Consider the following 21,893-nt stretch of genomic DNA (forward strand, 5'->3'; position numbering starts at 1 on the left):
TTAAATAATCCACCCTGTCAAGTTCTCAATGGTTCTTATGTTTCATTAAGATCATCTGTCATTCTTCTGATTTCCTCATAGCACAACACATGACTCTATAGACTGTTCATAGAATCCCTTCAGTGTGGAAGCAGGCCATTTGCCCCTCTGAAGAGCATCCCACCCAGACTCACCCCCTTACCCTATCCATGTAACTCTGCATTTCCCATGGCTAATCCAACTAACCCAGGCATCCCTGGACAATATGGGCAATTTAGCATGACCAGTCCACCTACCCTGCACATCTTTGGACTGTGGGAAGAAACCAAAGTACCCAGAGGAAATGGAGAGAATGTGTAAAATCCACACAGACAGTTGCATGAGGCTGGAATTGAACCAGAGACCCTGGCATTGTGAAGCGGCAGTGGTAACCACTGAGCCACTGTGCTGCCCTTATGTGATCTCAACTAAAACCCTGTACAACTGTAGCAAAACCTTCCTACTTTTATATTCCATTCTTGCAATAAGTGGCAACATTCCATTTGCCTTCCTAATCACTTGCTGTACCTGCATACTAACTTTCGGTAATTCATGAATCAGGACACCCAAATCCATCCGTACCACCAAGTTCTGTCCTATCTCTCTCTTTAAATATGTTCTTTCTATACTTCCTGGGCAAGAGGACAAGTTCTTCTTTTTCCCCACATAATACAGTGTTAGCCAAATTTTTGCCCTGCTTTTTAATTAATCAATATCACTTACATCATCTTCACACTCTACTCTCCTGTCTTTGCGTCACCAGTAAATTGAACATTCATACATTCATCTTCCAATCCCAATGAAATGGAGATTTATTTTGATTATTTTCGGTCAATAAAAAGCACAAAAGGAAAATTTGTTTGCATTATTGCATTCATTGAATTAATGCATCAATTGAGATTGATCCCTGTTTTGAGTGTTTAATAAGGCAAGTACCACCAAGAAATGTTATCACTTTAAATCAGTAATATCAGGACAAACTCAGCAGGGACAAACATGTAATAGTGAATCTATTCATTATTTATGGGTGATCCGCAATAAACTGCGTGATAAGGAACTTCACTGAAATGAAGGAACTTCATAAGGCTGTATCTCAGCCTGAGACCATAAATTGAGGCGACATAATTTTATCTGTTTTTTAATTATTTCCTGAACTATGTGGAATAATGTTTTTTTTTAAATCTAACATTTTATGTTCTGCCTTGCATCTGACTCCTCAGTGAGTTAAGGTTCCAATGCTCCCTTGTCCTATTAATTTATGGACCCAGCCACCATAGTGGAGGACATAGCCATTGAGATCTAATTTACAATCATAATTCTCATAAGGGTCATTAAAGACTTAAGCCAGCATTTCACTGTTAATTATATTTTCCCCTATTTAACCCAGGGAATAAAGTCATAGCTAATATACATTTGTGCCTCTCAAATCAGATTAGAATGCTATGGAAGTCCAATGACTTATGTGAGCAAATAAGTAGCCATGTTACAATTTGAAGCTGTATTTGTATTCAGTTAAATCAAAGTTCAGTTAATCTTTGTGGATGTTGCTTGAGAATGAAATTTTGGTCACAGCACCAGGAAAATCCAGTGCTTCAAATAATGCACCGAATTACTAGACTGTTGTTTAGAGTAGTAAGATTAAGAGCCAAATTGACACTTTTAATAATGCAGCATTGTCAATATTGCACTGAAGCGTCAGTTTAGATTATGCGCATGAGCTCAGTATTGGTATTGGAATTTATAACAACCAGGATTACCAATGGTATTGGTATAGTGTTAGAGCTATATTAATTTGAGTTTCCGTTTCCAGACCCATTTGCTGTAAATTGGTGGTTTTGGATATTGTGAAGGACCAATTTGTATCACATGTTTGATCATTCTGCTCTGTTGCAGGTTTTTTATTTTTGCATACATTATTTATACAAAGAGGGAGACATGAAACTACATGGACAGTTTTACGTCGGTTTGGATATGATGATGACCTGGAGCTCACACATGAATATCTGTTCCCGATGTAGGTATTGGAGATAAGTATTCCTCTATTGCACTGTAGAATAGTGACTTTTAAATGCTGCATATTGATGCAAGAATTTTTCTAGGGAGAGCAGATGTTGTAAAGTGACAGAAAAACCTAGTGCTAAATAATAGAAGACCAAGGAGTGAACAAAAGGTGATTTTGTTGTTCTCCTACACAGCAAGGGAGAAATTCAAAAATCACTGAGCAAACTGACCTCTTGCCTTTTAATTTCTTGATCTGCTTTTGTACCTTATGAATAAAAACATGTGCCCCTGGTAAGGCCAACATTTATTGCCCATCCCTAATGGCTCTTGAGCTGTGTGGCTTGCTACAGTACAGTCAAAAATCAAACATTTTGCCATGGGCCTTGAGTCACATGCAGGTATGGGTGAGAGATTTCCTTCTGTCAAGAACATTAGTAAACTAGATGGGTATTTATGACAATCACCAATGGTTCAATGGGCACCATTAGACTAGCTAATTGATATCTATGTTCCAGCTTTTTTTATGTTATTGAATTCAGACTTTACTATCTGCTATGGATTTGAACTCATGGCCCCAGAACATTACTCTGGAGCTCTGATTGGTAGCCTAATATTACTGCTAATACACTGCAACTCCCTGTCACAGCTATGAAGTAAACAGTAAAATGCAAATATTTATGTGAAAATTTTGTTTTGGGACTGACGAATAAATATTTTGTATCAATTATTTTTAAATCTTGCATTTAAATGCCACCTTATCCTTCAAACATCTTGGGCACTTCACCTCCAATGAATTACTTTGATTTGCTGTGACTGCAGAGTAAAATTAGTTTATATTTAATTTGCATTTTATGTTTAGTCTTCAGTGAAAAATATCCATTAGACACAACACCAAAAAATATGTTTGTTACAATCTTTTCATGTATCATACTTTAAGTAGATATTCAAAATCTAGGCCTGAAATTTGCTTTCGCAGGTATTGTTCTGTGATGGCATTTAAATTGCTATAGTCACATAAGAATCTGCAAAGCAGAAGTTCCATAGTTAGAGTAACTGGTTGAAGTTCATCAGATTGAATCCAACACCTTCAATACTTCTGTTTCTTAACTTGCAAATCTGGCACAGGAACATACAAACTTGATGGTGAAAGCCAACTGATCCCATGTGCCATGATGGTCAAACCATCAAAGCTAAATACTTTGTCTGTCCCACCGTGTCATTTTTATTTATCTGTTTTACTTCTTTTTTTATTTAATTGTAAAGAACTGGTGCCTTACCTCCAAATTCTGAAAATCATTTGGCTACCACAGTGTGAGAAAGCTAACTTCTCAAAGCTAGTTCCCGTAATAAAGCATTCTTGTTTTCCGTATTCAGTCTGCTTTGAATGTATTATTTCAGACATTTGGTTACAGTTCTTTTCAATATTACAATCTAAAATAGAAGGTCATATTGTATGACTTTGACATCTGTACATTTAATGGTGTAATTTATTTCTGTAGATAACCAAAATAACAACTTCAAAACATAGTTTTGGTTAACATTCACAGTATGTAATTTGATGGCAGTAATGGATGCACAGGAATACAATGTGCTGTAGCTGAGGGAAATCAGGTTAGCTGTGGTCCTTTACTTATTCAGTGTGCCTGTGTTTTCCACTTGTTCATTGCCCCACCTTATTGAATGCAAAAATTAATTGCTGGTTGCCATTCAATTCAGCTGGATGCTTCAAAATATAATATTTGAAATTGTGGTATAATCTGATATTAGGTTCAGCCAGGACCTTTCTTTTGATAGGAAAGGGTGCATAGATTTTAGAAAGTTGTAACTTGGATGTAGATTCTGTACTGCTATGAGGTGCTAAAACATGCAAAGTTGTAGATTTTTCACCCTTTACAAATGGATCTCTTGAGGAGACAATGGGATGGAGCAAAAGTGAATATGTAAATGCTATCTTTTTACCCCTTATCTGGAATGAAAAGGGGCAAATAGTACATCAGATAGTGGGAATTGATTAATAATTAATTACATTCTTCACAAGTCATTCCCTTGTGAGAGAGAAACCAAAGGAAAGAAGCCAGATTGATTTTTATTTGCATTTGTAATTTATATAAAGAAGGAGATATGAAATTAGGTTGTCAGTTTTACATTGGTTTGGATATGCTGATGATCTGGAGCTCTTACATGAATATCTGTTATGGTTCTTTAACTTAGCACAACCTTACTGCTCCCTCAGTTTAGCTTTTAAGAATCCTGTTGAAAATTGAGGTTACATGATCATGTTATTCAGTGTCACATTATTCACAGGAATGGAATATTGGATTGCTTTGCAGTTCTGCAGGAACGTTATAAGGTAATTGACTTGTTGCGTAGTGGTGACTTCATTGTGAATGAAAGACTGATTCTTATTTCCTCTTTTTCACAGGTTAAAAATTCCTCCAGACTGTACAACTGAACTGAACCATCATGCATACTTATTCTTACAAAGTATTTTTGATAAACACGATTTGGTGAGCTGATAGTGTATGGTTGGTTAATTTTGTTTTGCTTGGTCCCAACTGATGGTAATACTAGACAAGTAAGATTCCAAAGTGAAATCAAGATTGATAAACCAAAGGTCTCCACCTCCTTGTTCAGCTGGCCTGACTGTACTGTGCTTCCTTTCAGCAAACTGTGTATTCATTAGATGTTATTTAAAACAGATGACTAACTCAGCTCACTGTTGCTTAACATGGGTTCCCTAAACTCATGTCTTCAGCAGCTTTTAGAATGTCTTCCTGTCCAACACTCCCACAGCCTTCTGCTTCTTCTCACTAACTTTTAAGCATCTCCCCATTCCTCAATGCTTAACTTTTGATAACCACATTTCTGCTGGTATTGACCTCTCCCCACTGTAAGGACTTGCTTCTGGCTTCTCTCTGTCTGTATTTCTGGCAATCATAAAACTCAAATACCTTGGCTATTAACTCCCCAGGTGATGCGCTGGCTATTTAGCTGAAATCATGTGATATATTGAAAATGCTGTTTTGAACTCAACATTCAAAATGACGTTCTGGCCTTTTATTTAAAAAAAGGTCAGATCTTCACAAAACTGAAATATTAAAATCCATTTTTCCTCTACTATAGAATCCATGTTATCAAATAATATATTATGAACTGTCATAACAGTTTCCCTTCTTATATGCCTTTTAATGTACTCAGTTGTGCTTTTGTCCTCAGCAAAACCATTCCTTTCTCCTTTCTCATCTTTGTTCTCATATATCTGCTCGAGGATTAATATTCTTATTTATCTGCTGCTTCTTCAAGACAGTGAAAAGGATTATAGCATCTGTTTCCACGTATACACTGCCAGTGCCGAATTTCATCTATCACTCTGTTGACACTCTTTCTGTACCTGCATGATCAGCTGGTCCAACATTCATGGATGGCTCACGATTTTCTTCAGTTAAACGTTCTGTGTGCGTTTCTGCCAGGTGCTAAAGTTTCCTCCCACAGTCCAAAGATATGCAGGTTAGGTGGATTGACCATGCTAAATTACCCATAGTGTCCAGAGATGTGTAAGTTAGGTGGTTTAGCCATGGGAAGTACAAGGTTACAGGGTAGGGGCATGCGTCGGTGTGGATTTGTTGGGCTAAATGGCCTGTTTCTAAAAACAAAAGGTGGCATGGTGGCTTAGCAGTTAGCAGTGCTGCCTCAGCGCCAGGAACCCAGGTTCGATTCCACCCTGTGTGGAGTTCATGTATTCTTCCCATGTCTGTGTGGGTTTCCTCCCACAGTCCAGAGCAGCACAGGGAAAGGGTAGGGGGATGGGTCTGGGTGGGATGCTCTTCAGAGGGTCGGTGTGGATTTGTTGGGCCGAATAGCCTTTTTCTGCACTGTAGGGATTCTCTGATTGGGGACAGCAAAGCTATTGACATTATCCCCTGTTCTACCCCTGGTATGACTGAAGGGAGGAGTGCACTAGAAATCAAGCCCCACTATTGCTCGAGCTTTGCAAAGAGTGTGCATGTCTAATGTGATCACTAATGGCCGATTTTGTTTCTTTTTATTATTATTATTGAAGATAGCCATAGTGCTTAGGGTTAAAAGGGATCAAAGGGTATGGGGAGACAGCGGGAACGGGTACTGAGTTGGGCTGATCATATTGAATGGCAGAGCAGACTTGAAAGGCCAAATGGTGTAATACTGTTCCTATTTTCTATGATTCTGTTCTTCAAAATAAAAAATAATTTCATCAAAATGCTTCAGTAAATTCAAATTAAGTTGTTTACTAGAGACAGATTCGTGTTTTAAACGCCTAGCTAGACTGGTTATCAATTAAAAACTGAAAGAACTACAGATGCTGAAAATCAGGAACATAAACAAAAGTTGCTGGAAAAGCTCAGCAGGTCTGGCAGCATCTGTCGGGGGGGAAAAGAAAATCAGAGTTAACCTTTCGAGTCCAAATGTTAACTCTGATTTTTTTTTCCACAGATGCTGCCAGGCCTGCTGAGCTTTTCCAGCAGCTTCTCTTTATGTTGTTGGTTATCAATTAAGCTACTGTGCGGGACTAAACTATATTATTCATAAATTCCACATTCTTACACAGACAGGATGAAACAAAGTAACTCTGCAGAGCAATTATGCGTCGAAAAGTAAAGGAAAACACTGGTCGAGAATGTGACCCAAAAGGGTAAAATTAGGTGACTTCTTCACTGTACCTTTTAGTTTCTTGTTGACGCAATCATTTTGCTGTCAGCTTCAGAATGATTGAGGGACCATCCATTCAGGTAACAAGTCAGTTAGACATAGATCTTACTATTGAGCTAACAGTTTGGCTTTCAGAGATTGTGAGGAGATCCAAGATATTCATTTCTGCAGCTTTTCTTGGTTCTCATGAAATAGCACACTGGGATACCTCTTCAACTGGCTTTCTTTAAGAGTTATCTTTTACTTACGACAGGGGAGGGAGATAACGTTGCTTCCTTGTAAGCTCGTCCATAACTGACCGCCCTCCATACGCCATCTCAATCAGAGGCTGTTGCTAGGCAACCTTCAGAACCAGGACGCTTCCTAAACTGTCTGTCTGCAAATTTACATCAGAAAACAGACAATCTCTTGTGTTTCTTTTATAAGTTTTTTTTCTCAAAGTCACTAATTTTGTAAAACAAAAAAGCATCCCCATTTCTTCTGAATATTTGATTTTTTTTTAACTTTTCAGTTCCAAGGAAACACACAAGAAATTCTCTGCAACCCTGAAAATCTCCAAACCTTAAATCTTTTCCAATTCTCAATCCACAAAGTGCAGTTCCTTTGCTATTAACCCAGTTCGCCTCCTTGGTCACCATCTTACACTGAAGCAGTCTGTTCATGCCTTGGCATTAAACTAACCTCGCTCTGTAACCACCTTAACACAGATATCATCTCCTCGCATTCCATAATACCACATGTCTCCATTCCTTAATTCATCATTTATAAAAAAAACTTCCTCTGTAGCTTCTTCATCGTCTAGCTAACATCACATCAATTTGGCGCGGCGTGGTGGCTCAGTGGTTAGCACTGCTGCCTCACAGTGCCAGGGACCCGGGTTTGATTCCACTTTCGGGCAACTGTCTGTGTGGAGTTTGCACGTTCTCCCCGTGTCTGCGTGGGTTTCCTCCGGGTGCTCTGCTTTCCTCCCACAGTCCAAATTCCAAAAATGAGCAGGCTAGGTGGATTGGCCGTGCTCAATTGCCCGTAATGTTCAGGGATGTCTAGCTTAGGTGGGTTATTAGGGGAATGGGTTTGGATGGGATGTTCCAAGGATTGGTGTGGACTTGTAGGGCCAAAGGACCTGTTTCCACACTGTTGGCATTCTATGATCTATATGAAATATCATATCAGTATCATTCTATGCTTGTACTTTGCTTCATGATCCATGGTGGCTTTCATTTTAGAATTCCTATCCTGCTGTTAAGATTTCTTATTGGCCTCACCGCTCCCTCTCTCTATAACTGCCTTGAGCCCTAAAAACATTTAAAGGTCTGTTGCTTCAATTCTGGTTTAGAAGAATGAGGGGGATTTTATAGAAACATATAAAATTCTAAAAGACCGGACAGATTAGATGCAGGAAGGATGTTCCTGATGGTGGGGGAATCCAGAACCAGGGGTCATAGTTTAAGGACTTTTAGGACACTAGATAAGAAATTTCTTCACCCAGAGAGTGGTGAGCCTGTGGAATTAATTACCACAGAAGTTAGTTTAGGCCAAAACATTGTGCTTTCAGAAAAGAGGTAAACGTATCTCTTGTGGCTAAAGGGATCAAGGGATGGTAGGGGGGAGAGCAGGAGTAGGATATTAAGCTTGATGATCAGCCATGATCATATTGAATGGTGGAGTAGGCTTGAGGGTTTGAATGGCCTATCCTTTATGTTTTCATTGTTGTTTACACCGTTCTGTTCCAACGTAATGACAGTTATGCTTTTGGCTGGTCTTTTTCACCACCAAATCTGTCTTCCTAAAGACCTATTTTTAAAGCTACCTCTTGAACCTCTTCTTTGGCTCAGCATTCATTTTATTTATGCAACATGCCATGGGATGTTTAACTTTTTTGAAGGCACTATATAAATGTTGAGTTATTTAACTTAACTTTATTCTTCTGGGTTGCTTTTCAGGATCGGGATTGTGCATTGTCACCTGATGAACTAAAAGACTTATTCAAAGTATTTCCTTACATACCTTGGGGTCCTGATGTCAACAACACTGTTTGTACCAATGACAAGGGATGGGTCACTTATCAGGGTTATATTTGTCAATGGACGTGAGTAATTTTCCTTCGAAAATTTCACACCATATCTTATGTTTATCTGCTTTCTATTTAAAATCCCAAACTTTTAAACAGCTGAATATTTGTGTTTTGAATTAGGCTGACCACGTACCTTGATGTTCAGCGGTGTTTAGAATATTTAGGTTACCTAGGATACTCCATTCTAAGGGAACAGGAGTCTCAGGCAGCTGCTGTCACTGGTAAGCGGTGGACTTTTATTGAACTTTCATGGGGAGTTGCCATCTGTTTGATCTAAAACGCCGGTGTGCTCCTTTCGACCATGTAATGTTGGGACTTTATTACTAGACTAATCCGTACTGAAGAGGGATAATAGCAATAAACCTACATTCGTGAAAATCTCATGAATTTAGCTGATACCAAATGTGCACCAAATGACATTTTACATATCAGGGAATGAATGTTTACTATGTATATATCATCTGAATAATTCAGACCAACCTGTAGATTTCTGTAGAAGGGTCCTGACCCGAAATGTCAGCTTTCCTGCTCCTCTGATGCTGCCTGGCCTGCTGTGTTCATCCAGCTCCACACTGTTATCTCAGACTCCAGCATCGGCAGTTCTTACTATCTTATCTACAAGATAGTTGTTTATAATATAGAGCTGATTTTGACAAACTCAAGCATTTTTAAACTACCATCTGTTTTGCATGTCACTTTTATATTTTTTTTGTAGCATTTGTGATCTGTTTCATTTAAAGTTTATATTCAGAGGGGAGAGATATTGGCATCTCCACCTCCTTGATACCCTCCTCCTGTGTTGTACACTGAAATACATAACTTTATACAGAAGAGTCTTAATTGTGTTTTTTGAACTCTACTGATGTCCTTATTTCTAACCGTTGTTACACAGATGTTCATTTATAACCATCTAACTTAGTTTTCAGAGGTCTGTATTAAATTTGAGATTTACATAGTCCCTCATTACAGGTCTTACTAATTCTGTCAGATTAAGCTAATCTTCCTCTTCAGATCTGAAGGCCAGTCATTTTGGACTCTTAACTCTTGACATGCTACCAAATCTGCTGAGTTTTTCCAGAGCTTTGATTATATATCAGATTTCCAGCTTTTGTGGTATTTTGCTTTTATTTTAAATTAAGTGCATTATTTTAGTTAAAATACCATGAATGTGTTTTTTTTGCCTAAATGCAATGGGTGTCATACTCATCATATCTACACTTAATGTTACTATATGTGTATGAGGAAATGAATTAAACCTTCCCACCATCATCATGGCAAGTTCTAATTATCCAAATATTCATGAATAAAGCCTTCATGATTACATCTCAATATCATACCACAAGAACAATAGACTATACAACCCATCACCCCTGCTCTGCCATTGAATGCAATCATGCTAATATTGATCTTGACTCCAATTTCCTGCTCCCCATTTCTCTTAATTTCCTAAGAAATCAGAAGTGTTTCAATCCCAACCTTATTGCTGTTGGAATTTGCATGCTATTGATCCATCTGCTTAAAAGTGAAGCAAAGTTTGGAGAAGTTTGCTTTTATTCAAGGTATTTTTCCATTTAATGATCAACAATGATCATTATAAAAATGTGAGCAACTTATTTCAGACAATCCTAATCTTTCTCCATACTTGATTACACAACTAATGGTAAGGGCTTCATGTAGCATAATTTAATACTATGGCGTGGATGCTGAGACATAAGATAACTACTGCAGCTTTCAAAATTTCCTATATTGGGTAAATTCTGCAAATATTGACCCTTGATATTCCACCTGCTACAACAACATTTAGGCAGAGAATAAAAAATGCTGGAAATCAGAGCGGGCCAGTCAGCATCCGTGGAGAGAAAGCTAGTTAACAAGATGACTCTTCATCAGAGCTCCTACGCTGTTAGAAACATTAGCTTGTTCTCTCCACGGATGCTGCCTGACCCACTGTGATGTCCAGCATTTTTTTTGTTTTCAGGACAGATTGCAGTGTCTGCAGTAATATGCTCCTACAACTTTTAGACACTTAATTTCCAAGTGTCCTCCTGAATTGAAAACTTAATGCAGCATTACCTGGAACATATGTTCAGTGGAAAACAAACTTCAGTTGCATTTACTTTGTGTCAGATAAATGATTTATTAACCATACTTTATTCTCCTGCAGTAACAAGAGATAAAAAACTAGATCTGCAGAAAAAACAAACACAAAGGAATGTGTTTCAGTGTAATCTTATTGGCATGAAAAACTGTGGCAAAACTGGAATTCTCCAAGGCTTCCTCGGCCGAAACTTAGCGGTGAGCACCTCAGAACTTTTATAGTGCTGCATTCGTCTTATTATTTGCCTTTTAATGTGTGCGGGTCCTGGAACTCAAATTATTGAACAATTGTCTTCTTTACTACATTGTAATGAATTAGTAAAAAGAAAAGCTTTATTTCATTAGTTGTTAAAGAGAACGCTATAAAACTATTCAGTGAGAACTAAATACTCATCTAAAATTATACCAACTTTTCTGTAACATTGTACTTTGACTGGTAAAATTACCTCTCGTAGTGCAATGTGCTGGTGCACAAATCGTGCAGATTTTATGAAAGCCTGAAGATTTCTGTACTATTCTGTATTGAGATGGGTTTAAACCTTTTAAAATGTTTTTTGGTGTATTGAAAAGCATGAATCTGAATCAGAGGGTCACCTTTCATCCATTTTCTACCCATTAGACCTGTATTATTTTTATTCATTGGCAACTCTGCCTTTGCAACCTCCAGTAAAATATTAAATGGAAATTGAATCTCCTATTTAATTTCTGCCCCAACCCGCCCTCAAAAGTTTTAATTATATTTTGTGCCTTCTGAGCTGATACTTCAGGCACAGGGTGAATGGTAAAGGAGATTTTGTCCTTACAAAGTTGAACGTGAATTATAAATTTCCTGTACTTGTTCAATACAACTGTCCAAAGAACACCACAACAGCACCAGTGACCATTTTGATGCCGGATTTTTACGTTCCTGGCTGTGTTGAAAGTATCCTTTAAACCCATGGATGTAACACTAGGTCCTGGAATTTAAAGGTCTTAACCACTCTATTATATATGGGACTTGAGATCTGATTTGTAAAGAAATATTTTCAGAACTCTATTTTGCTTTTGGATGTGGGATTTGATGGCACAGTAAGAAGACATCATTGTTCAAGTCTTTAAAACATTGAATAAAAAGCCTCAAAATGAATGCACCACGTAGATCTCTCAACATCAACCAAGGCATAGGAAATAGCAGTGGCACATGCAAGCGTTTCAACCCTGCAAAAAAGTCCTCATACTAGCAACTAACTTTCTCCCAAAATTTTTAGAACTGTCTCTCAAACTAGTCAAGTAACAGTCTGACATAGTCATTCTCACAGAATCATACGTTAACAGCCAATATCCCAGACACTAACATTTCCATCTCTGGGTATGTCCTGTCCCACAACACAGCAGACCCAGCAGAGGTGCTGGCACAGTGGTAAACAGTCAGGAGGCACTTGGCCTTGGAGTCCTCAACATTGACACTGGACTTCATGAAGTCCCCTGGCATCAGTCGAATGTGGGCAAGGAAAGCTTCTGCTGATTCCCACCCCTGGCTGATAAATTTAGTTCTCTACCATCTTAAACATTACTTGGAAGATGTATTGAGGGTTGCAAGGGCACTGAATGTATGTTTGGTCAGGAACTTCGATGTCCATCATCAAGAGTGGATTGGCAGCATTGTTACTGATTTCTAAACCTACGGGTTCTACCATATAGAAGGACAAGAGCACCAGATATTTGGGAATGCCATCACCTGCAAGTTACACTCCAAACCACAGTCCTCCTGACTTGCAGCTATAATCACCATTTCTTCACTGTCGCTCCCTCCCTAATAGCACTGTGGATGAACCTATGTCATATGGACTGCAGTGGTTTAAGAAGTCGACCAACACCACCACCTCAATTAGGGATGGGCAGTAAATGCTGGTTTAATCAGCAATGCCCACACCTTGTGAATGAATAATAAAAAGGTAAACGGTGAGGATTTCTTCCACTTGCTATGAAATATTGTAGAATAATTTCCTTTTCCTTTAATGGAGCAAATCTTTGAATAAAGAACGGAGTTGGATCTTTCAAAAGCATGAGAAAAGGCTGTTTCGAGTATATTTCCTGTGTCATCTGAAACTAGGGAAGTTATTTTTCAGTGCCATTAGTTTATGTTGAATTAGGTGGATCAAAATATTTATTTAGTGCTCTGGAACTGCCTTAGATTGGCATAAAGCAGGAGATGTTTCAATACTTTATCTTCCTGATATTTATTCTAGACTTTGTCACTGACTTAGTTAATTAAAGTTGTGTGAAGTACATTTTTATATTTGAGTGCATTTTTCATATTTGTGAGAGTTGTAACTTTCATCATCTGTGATTAACTGACTACTTTGTTCCTCCTCACAGAAACAAAGAGAGATAAAAGAGGAACACAAGTCGCTTTACGCCATAAACACAACCTATGTGTATGGGCAAGAAAAATATTTACTGGTGGGTAATTAAGTGAACATGATCAAAATGCACAATATGTTCACACCTTTTTCCTTCTATAATCCATATTTGACCCATGTGATCTTACTTTAGATTCAAAGTTATAATTCTTTACACTTGTCTTTGCCCCTGCACTTGTTTATGGCAGGAAAAATTTTAGGAAGAAAATATTAAATCTATTGAATATTGAACTTTCCACGTCATTTCAAATTTGGTTTCATTTCTTCTCTTGGACGTTTTGTAATGCTGGTTGTTGAATTTGCTTTATACAATGCTGTAAAATCTTTCAAAAGGAGAATGATGTCATATTTTCAATGTTGACTACCTTTTGAACAAATGTTCCTATAAAGGGAGTAGGTTGTAATTAAGTTGGCATTGTTTGTTAGAAGTTTGACCTCAATAATTTCCATCTGAATATTTGTGATCATTATGGTACTTTCTCTATTATTGTCAGGTGAATTCATTGCAGAAGCATTTCTTTTATAGACAGGGAAAATTCCAAGAATGAAACTTTAACAGCTTTTGGGTGTATATTTTTGAAGATAATTTCCATCACATTAAGTAACAATCACCATAGTAACTTTGAATTATTAAGCTAAAAAGTAAAACTTGAACTGACTGAATTTATTAATTTAGTTCAGTAGTCAAAATCAGTTGATTTATGGTTTCAAGTCCCACTCTAGGACTTGAGCAATTAACCTGGAACTAGTGTTTCAGTACACTTCTCAGATGACAGAACAAAGCAAAGCCAAGTCTGTCTGTCACCATGAGTTAGATGGGTGTAAGATTGTGTGAAGTTTTAACAAAATTGAGGTGATGGTCCAGTGGTATTATCAATGGACTGTTAATCCAGTGACCCAGGTAATGTTTGGCAGATGTTGAAATTTGAATTCAATAAAAAATAACCTGGGATTAAGAGTCTTATGAAGATTGTCGGGAAAACCTTTTAGGGAAGGAAACTGCCATCCTTACCTGGTCTAGCTACATGTGACTCCAGACCCACAGCAATGTGATAGATCCTTAACTGCCCTCTGGGCAATTAGAGATGGGTATTAAATGCTCACCAGCTAGCTACACCCTCATCCCGTGAATGCATTTTTTTAAAAAGTCATGTCGAGAATCAGCCATATGCACTTGACACAGCCTAGGGTATGAGTGTTGATGATAGAACATAGAACAGTACAGCACAGTACAGTACAGGACCTTCGGCCCACGATGTTGTGCCGAACTTTTACCCTAAACCTAAGGTGTGTCTAACCTCCACCCCTACCTTATACTATCATCCATACGCCTATCTAATAGCCACTTAAATGCCCCTAATGAGGCCAACTCCACTACCCTCTCTGGCAATGCATTCCACGCCCCTACCATTCTCTGAGTAAAGAACCTACCTCTGACGTCTCCCCTATATCTACCTCCACTCACTTTAAAACTATGCCCCCTCGTAATAGCTACCTCCACCCTAGGAAAAAGTCTCTGGCTGTCTACTGTATCTATACCTCTGATCATTTTATACACCTCTATCAAGTCACCTCTCATCCTTTGTCGTTCTAAAGAGAAAAGCCCTAGCTCTCTCAACCTTTCCTCGTAAGGCCTTCCCTCCATTGCAGGCAACATCCTGGTACATCTCCTCTGCACTTTTTCCAACGCTTCCACATCTTTCTTGTAATGAGGCGATCAGAACTGGACACAATACTCCAGATGTGGCCAAACCAGGGTTTTGTATAGCTGGAGCATAACTTCACGGCTGTTGAACTCAATCCCTCTATTAATGAAAGCTAACACACCATACGCCTTCTTAACAACTCTATCCATCTGAGTGGCAGCTTTCAGGGAACTGTGGACATGAACCCCAAGATCCCTCTGCTCCTCCACACTGCCAAGAATCTTTCTGTTAACCTTATATTCTGCTTTCAAATTTGTCCTTCCAAAATGAATCACCTCACACTTTTCAGGGTTAAACTCCATCTGCCACTTCTCAGCCCAGCTCTGCATTCTATCAATGTCCCTTTTGTAACCTAGAACAGCCCTCCGCACTGTCCACAACTCGATCCGCCTTCGTATCGTCCATGAACTTACTAATCCACCTTTCCACTCCTTCATCCAAATCATTTACAAAAATCACGAATAGAAGAGGACCCAGAATTGATCCTTGTGGCACCATGTTGAATATTTTCCATCCACTACCACCATTTGTCTTCTAAGGGTCACCCAATCTGCCACATTTCCCCCTATCCCATGCCTCCTTACTTTCTGTATGAGCCTACCATGGGGGAACCTTATCAACCGCCTTACTTAAATCCATGTACACCACATCCACTGCTCTACCTTCATCCACGTGTTTAGTCACCTCTTCAAAGAATTCATTAAGGTTTGTGAGGCATGATCTACCCCTCACAAATCCATGCTTACGATCACAAATCAAACTGTGCCTATTCCAAGTGATCATAAATCCTATCTCTCAGAGCCCTTTCCAATAATTTGCCCACCACTGAAGTAAGACTAACTGGCCTGTAACTTCTGGGGTTATCCCTATTCCATTTTTTGAACAAGGGAATGACATTTGCCACTCTCCAATCTTCCGGCACTATACCCGTGGACAGTGAAAATAATATGTGGTTTAAATTTGCATTCTGTTTTAACAATTTTTTTGAGCATAAAGATAACACTAAAATAACACTAAATTTGTATTTTTTTTCCTTTCAAGCTACATGAAGTTTTGTCTGACTCTGAATTTATTACTGCCTCTGATACCATTTGTGATGTTGTTTGCTTGGTATACGATGTCAGCAATCCCAAATCATTTGATTATTGTACAAGGATCTTCAAGGTATTTGCGACCTTCAGTATATAGATTTGCACAGTCTTTCCCTTCTCTTATTTTGTGTATCTGCACGATTGCGACCACAATTTTCTCTTTACAAAATCTTTACCAATTTTTTAAAATCGTGAATGATAATTGTCAAATTTTAATTATCATCCATCAAACTTTGAGAAGTTTTGGACTGTGCTATTATCTTTTGATTTATGTAAATATCTCTTAATCATGCAGATAGATACTGTGTTTGTTTTTGAAAGCAAAAATGGCCAATGTTGCATTTGTCACATTTTTCTACATTTGTTCAAAATCTTCATTTCCAGATCCTTTCATGCTTTACCCTATTACTCGAACTTCCCACAATCCTTTCTCAGTTCTTAAGTCTTTATCTGTAGAATATCCAGGTTCCTCTTACTGGTGGCAAGACCTTCAGTAACTAGTGTTGGGGTCTGAAGCCATCTCCCTAAATACATCCATATTTCTTCCTGATCTTCAAAAGCCTTCAGAACACCACCTGTGAGTGACTGCCACTAATTTCTGTCCTCTGATCTGACATCCAACTGTCCAGTACTAGGGTATCTTTCTACAATAAAACTACTATGCCAGGGTATATTGCTGATTAAGAGTTCAGAGCTAGCTAAAATTTATTGAGCTGAACTTAGTTTCCTAACTAAGGTTGGGGTTAGCTGCGACAATATTACATATTACTTGAGATGACCAGCTCTAAAGGTTCCAGGCAGATGAAAGGGCATACCAGTTTTTATGTTTATTTACCAGTTAGTTGCCCAGTTTTTTTTTTTGTGTATTTTATCTTATCAACTATAAACAATATAACAAAGCAATGCCTGATACCCATGAGAATAAAGTCCTACACCTGTAGAAAATATGATTACTTTTCTGTCCTTGAACAACTGCATGAAAGTGTTGAACAATAGGGTTCTGTTTCAGAGTATGATAATTTGAGTTAAATGGTACAATTTGTACCTGTAATTTTATTCCCTCCGTATCTGATCTATGCTGTGGCAGTGTGCACTTCCTCACAGGGGGAAAATAGAAAGGTAACTGCTCATGTACTTATCAAACATGTAGGACTGTAAATGATATGGCATTGACAGGTAGCAAATCATCAGAAGAACCAGCTATGATCAGACAGTGCTAAGGAAAGACATGTTTATAATTTCTTTAAAGTAATTGCTTTAAAAACCGTTATTGAAAGCTTAATCCAGTTCAAATTGAAAGCTGTTTCTAAATTTGCCACAAAAAGTTGATGATAAATACTGGTTTGTGTCATTTGTAGCTAACACTGCAACTAATGGGGATTTTTTTCAATTTTTGCAGCAACATTTCATTGATAGCAAAACACCATGTATTGTTGTAGCTGCAAAGTCTGACCTGCATGAAGCTAAACAGGATCACAGCATTTCTCCCATTGACTTCTGCAACAAACACAAAATGCCACCGCCTCAAAGTTATACTTGCAACAGTGTTGGCACACCAAGCAAAGACTTCTTTGTCAAAGTGACTACCATAGCCATGTATCCGTAAGTACAGGACATCAAGCCACCACAGTGCTACATATGTTGTGTTAAGATTTGCATGGATGACCATCATTAACTGTAGTTTGAAGCAGTGTTTTAGAAGGTAATCTGAGATAATAACAGGAAAATATTCTGCAATTCTGAAAGAAATCCTAGAATGGTTACAGCACAGGAGGTAGTCATTTGGCCGGATATGACCATGACAGGCCTGTGGAATTCCACTCCCCCGCTTTTATTCCATAACCCTGCAGATTTTTCTCAGTTCGGGTAGTTATTGAATTCTCTTTAAGGCCTCAGCGAATACCAGCTTATAACACTCTTAGAAGAGCCACATTTTAGACATTTTTAAAAAGTATATTTGTAAAGCAAGCTCTGATTGGACACCATTAGCAAGAGTTAGCACATGGCCAAGGCGTTGGGGTTAAGTTTCTTAAGTTTCTACTGTAGATGTAGTGATTGTTTTAAAGCTGGAGAGATTGCTGTCCCTTCATTTGGCCTACTCAAAATAACAAACTGTCAGACTTGCACGCCTTGCTGGGTAGTTTTTTAATTTTAGTATTTTCTCCTCAAACATTTACAGAGAAAGTTGGTCAGTCTATCTTTTGAAATCTCCCTTTTTTCATATTGTGTTCTCAATAATACTTTTCTACTAGTGTTTTGCTAATACCTGGATTGAGAAAATGCTGCCTATGATTATCATTTCTGGTTGGCTCTGTTGGTCTTGCATACTGAATTTCAAGAAAATGTGCAGTAAAATCCCAAATTTATCAGCCTAGAATGATAACTGCAATATTCTTCTAATACGTTTATTGAACAAAAAAAAAGTTTCCATTATGGAACTCTCTTGCGCCTGGTAGGTTTAAAGTACAAGGCAAATTGGTCTTAGAACTGAAATGTCCTGAAGGATTTCATCCTAAGGTTTTTAGGAAGTAGCTAATGAGATAACTTATGTATTGGTTTCATTTTCCAAAACTCATTAGATTTGGAGAAGGTTCTTTTAGATTGAAAAATTGCTAATGTAACCCATTTTTAATGATACGATAGACTTTAGAAACTATGACAGATGCTAAACTAACTGAATAACTGCCTTATAGTTCAGATGTGCTAAGGTCAGATGTGATTTAATTGAAACATACAAGATCCTGAGGGGAAAATGTCTTATTCAAAAAGGGAAGGAGGCACAAATCAGGAAACAACAAGGCAGTTATTCAGTTAGTTTAGCGTCTACCATAGGATAAACTTTAGACACTATCATTAAAAACGTTACAGCAGGGCACATGAATAAGTTCAGAGTAATCAGGCAGAGCCAACATGGCTTTGTCAAAGGAAAATCCCATTTAAGGAATTTATTGGAATTTTTTTGAACAAGTAACTTTTGCTGCAGGTAAGGGGAAACAAGTGGACGTATTGTATTTAGGTTTCCAGAAGTCATTCAATAAGATGCCAAATCAAAAACTGTTGCAGAAAATAAGAGCTCATGATGTAGGTGATAACATGTTGGTGTAGATATAAAGTTGACTAGCTGCCAGGAAGCAGAGAATACAAATAAATGGTTTCTTTCTGGCTGATAGGATGTTCTGAGTGGTGTGCCACAGGGATCAGCGCTGGGGCCTCGACTTTTCAGCATTTATATAAATTATTTGGATGAAAGGTCAGAACGTACCATTGTTGTTTTTGCAAATGCCACAAAGGTAGGAAAGTGGTGGTTAGTGAAGCAGACATAAGGAGCTTACAAAGGGGTATGGATAGGTTAAGTTAGTGGGCAAAGATATGGCAAATGGAATACAATGTGGGAAAATGTGAAATTGTCCATTCTGGCAGAAAGAATATAAAAGGAAGCATGTTACCTAAATGGTGAGATGTTGCAGAGTTCTGATGTAGTGAGATCTAGGTGTTCTAGTACATGAATCACAGGAGGTTATTATGTTAGTACAGCAAATAATTAGGAAGGCTGATAAAATGTTTAATTGGGAGGGGCATTGAATTCAAGAGTAGGGAAGTTATGCTTCACTTACTCAAGGTATTGGTGAGACTGCATCTCAAGTACTGTGTACAGGACTGGTCACTATTCTTACAGAAGGATGTTAATATATCAGAAACAGTTCAGAGAAGGATTACTAGACTAATGCCTGGAATGACCAGATTGCCTTCAGAGGAGAAGCTAGACAGGCTAGGCATGTAGCCTTTGACATTCAGAAGGGTCAGATGTGATTTAATTGAAACATTAAAGATCCTGAGGGGAAGATAACCAAAGGACTGCAGATGTCAGAAATTACTGGAAAAACTTAGCAGGTCTGGGATCATTTATGGAGAGAAAGCAGAATTGATGTTTTGGGTCCAGTGACCCTTCCTTCCTTCAGAAGATCTTGAGGAGACTTGATCAGGTAGATGAGGAAAGAATGTTTCCTGTTGTGGGAGAATTTAAAAGTAAAGGCTATAGTTTAAAATTAAGAGGTTGCCCATTTAGGATAGAGATAAGGAAATGTATTTTTCTGAGGGTTGAGTCTTTGGAATTCCCTTCTTCCAAAAGACCGAGGCTACAGAACCTTTAAATATTTTAAAGGCAGATGCAGATAGATTCTTGATTACTATGGGGATGAAAGATTATCGGGATTATGCAGGAATGCAGAGATTGGATTAAAATCAGATCAGACATGATTTTATGGAATGGCTGAATAGTCTCAAAGAGCTATGTGGCCTACTCTTGTTCCTTGTTCATATGTTTCTAATGTTTTCATTGCACTGGGTGTTTATTCATAGGAGAATTTTGGACCTTTTTGTTCTAAACATAATAGTTTGGATAGACTGGAGCTAAAGCATGAGCTCTTCAGAGGCACAGATCTGTATCAATCAAACCTGATGGACTGCTCATTGCACTAGGCAAACTAAACAAAATTTGTTCATCCTTGTGAAATGAAGCCAAGTATGCTTTCATTGGCATTCCATTATTCTGGAATATTTCTATTTTATAATCTCTTTCAATCCAGTTTTTTTGCAGAATGCCTGTATTATTAGGACAGTCTAAAACATTGCTTCCTATAGGATGTGATGCAATTAAGTGCATGCAGGTGACTTCTGTTATGTGTAATAATTGCAGGCTGTTGACAGTATGACAGCTGGCATCTTGTTACAATCATAATTTAATTACTTGAATTCCTCTATAATGCAAATTTTTCTTTTCTTAAACTAGGCAAAACTTTGCAAAATGTCTCTTAACCTCAGCTGAGAATGGCAGTCAGTAATGCACTAGATTATTACAAAGGCTTGGTATTATTTTCTTTCATATCCAGTAAACTGGACCTCCAGTAAGCTGCAGTTGCATATTACTTTTTTAAACTCAACAAAAAAAAACTTACTGTATGACACACATGCTTTTAATGTTCTTTATCATCGTTGTATCTGTTCTTACTTGTAAGATTTACTTCCTCTGTTCATGTAGGATTGTCGCATGTTATGTGTTCTTCCCATGGCGACTTGTTGAAATGTGTCCAGAAGTGGCATTGGCCATTTGGTACCTTTGCAATTGATTTACGAGAATGGTGTGAATCTGCATTTTCTTTAAACTTTGTAAGCAGAGACTCAATTGCCTTACTTCTGTGTGTTTTCGCAGCCATGCCCGGTTACGCTGTTTATGCACCTGCAACAGGTGTACATTTTGCATCTGTCAGAACTTCCTCAACTCAGACTTGCTGCAATCTGTAAAGACCAAATTCTTCACTGCAGTTCTTAACAGGTTCTTCATTTTATTTACTGGGTTTCAGAAGGCTTTTTCAAATTGTTTTTCATCGGTGGGTGGGAAAGGAATAACCTTCAAAGTCAGCTTCACTCAGCATATCCACTGAATTATTCACATTTTCAAGATTTTAATTTTGTGGGATTTTAAGAAAAGAAGTCTTTATTGGTGGGGGGAACAAATCCTTTGAAGCCCTTTGCTGTCACATGCAAGAATAATGGTGGCCATTGAAATGCATATTTCAACATGATTACTGAATGGTGTTTTTTTTAATATGACGAAGTATACTCCAGTCTTTATCTAAAGCTTTTGCCACTAATTGGCTGGCAAGTCTGAAAAGTCTATCTGTTGAAGGAAGGATATAACGTATTGGACAAATACCTTGTCAGTGGGAAGCTAGCTGAATCGATTTGGTACAGTAGAAATCTGCGCAATGTAATACTTAATACTTCTCATTATGTGTTAAAAATAATGTTGTTAGTTTCT

General features: G+C 38.0%; 1 protein-coding gene across 5 annotated transcripts in view; it reads left to right on the plus strand.

Annotated features, from left to right (window-relative positions):
* rhot1b (ras homolog family member T1) overlaps nt 1-21,893 on the plus strand; it is a 55,903-nt gene that overhangs the window by 19,449 nt on the left and 14,561 nt on the right. For 4 of the 5 annotated variants that reach the window (XM_020536671.2, XM_020536672.2, XM_048610722.1 and 1 more), the window contains 9 exons: nt 1,912-2,032; nt 4,442-4,526; nt 8,649-8,794; nt 8,900-9,000; nt 10,944-11,074; nt 13,235-13,318; nt 16,026-16,148; nt 17,475-17,677; nt 21,285-21,407. In XM_020536671.2, coding sequence (XP_020392260.2) covers nt 1,912-2,032; nt 4,442-4,526; nt 8,649-8,794; nt 8,900-9,000; nt 10,944-11,074; nt 13,235-13,318; nt 16,026-16,148; nt 17,475-17,677; nt 21,285-21,407 — 1,117 coding nt within the window. The remainder of the gene's footprint in view (nt 1-1,911; nt 2,033-4,441; nt 4,527-8,648; nt 8,795-8,899; nt 9,001-10,943; nt 11,075-13,234; nt 13,319-16,025; nt 16,149-17,474; nt 17,678-21,284; nt 21,408-21,893) is intronic. The other variant, XM_020536673.2, reaches the window with a different exon arrangement.

This window comes from Rhincodon typus, chromosome 23 (genome assembly GCF_021869965.1).
Source record: "Rhincodon typus isolate 14 chromosome 23, sRhiTyp1.1, whole genome shotgun sequence".
NCBI classification, from domain to species: domain Eukaryota; kingdom Metazoa; phylum Chordata; class Chondrichthyes; order Orectolobiformes; family Rhincodontidae; genus Rhincodon; species Rhincodon typus.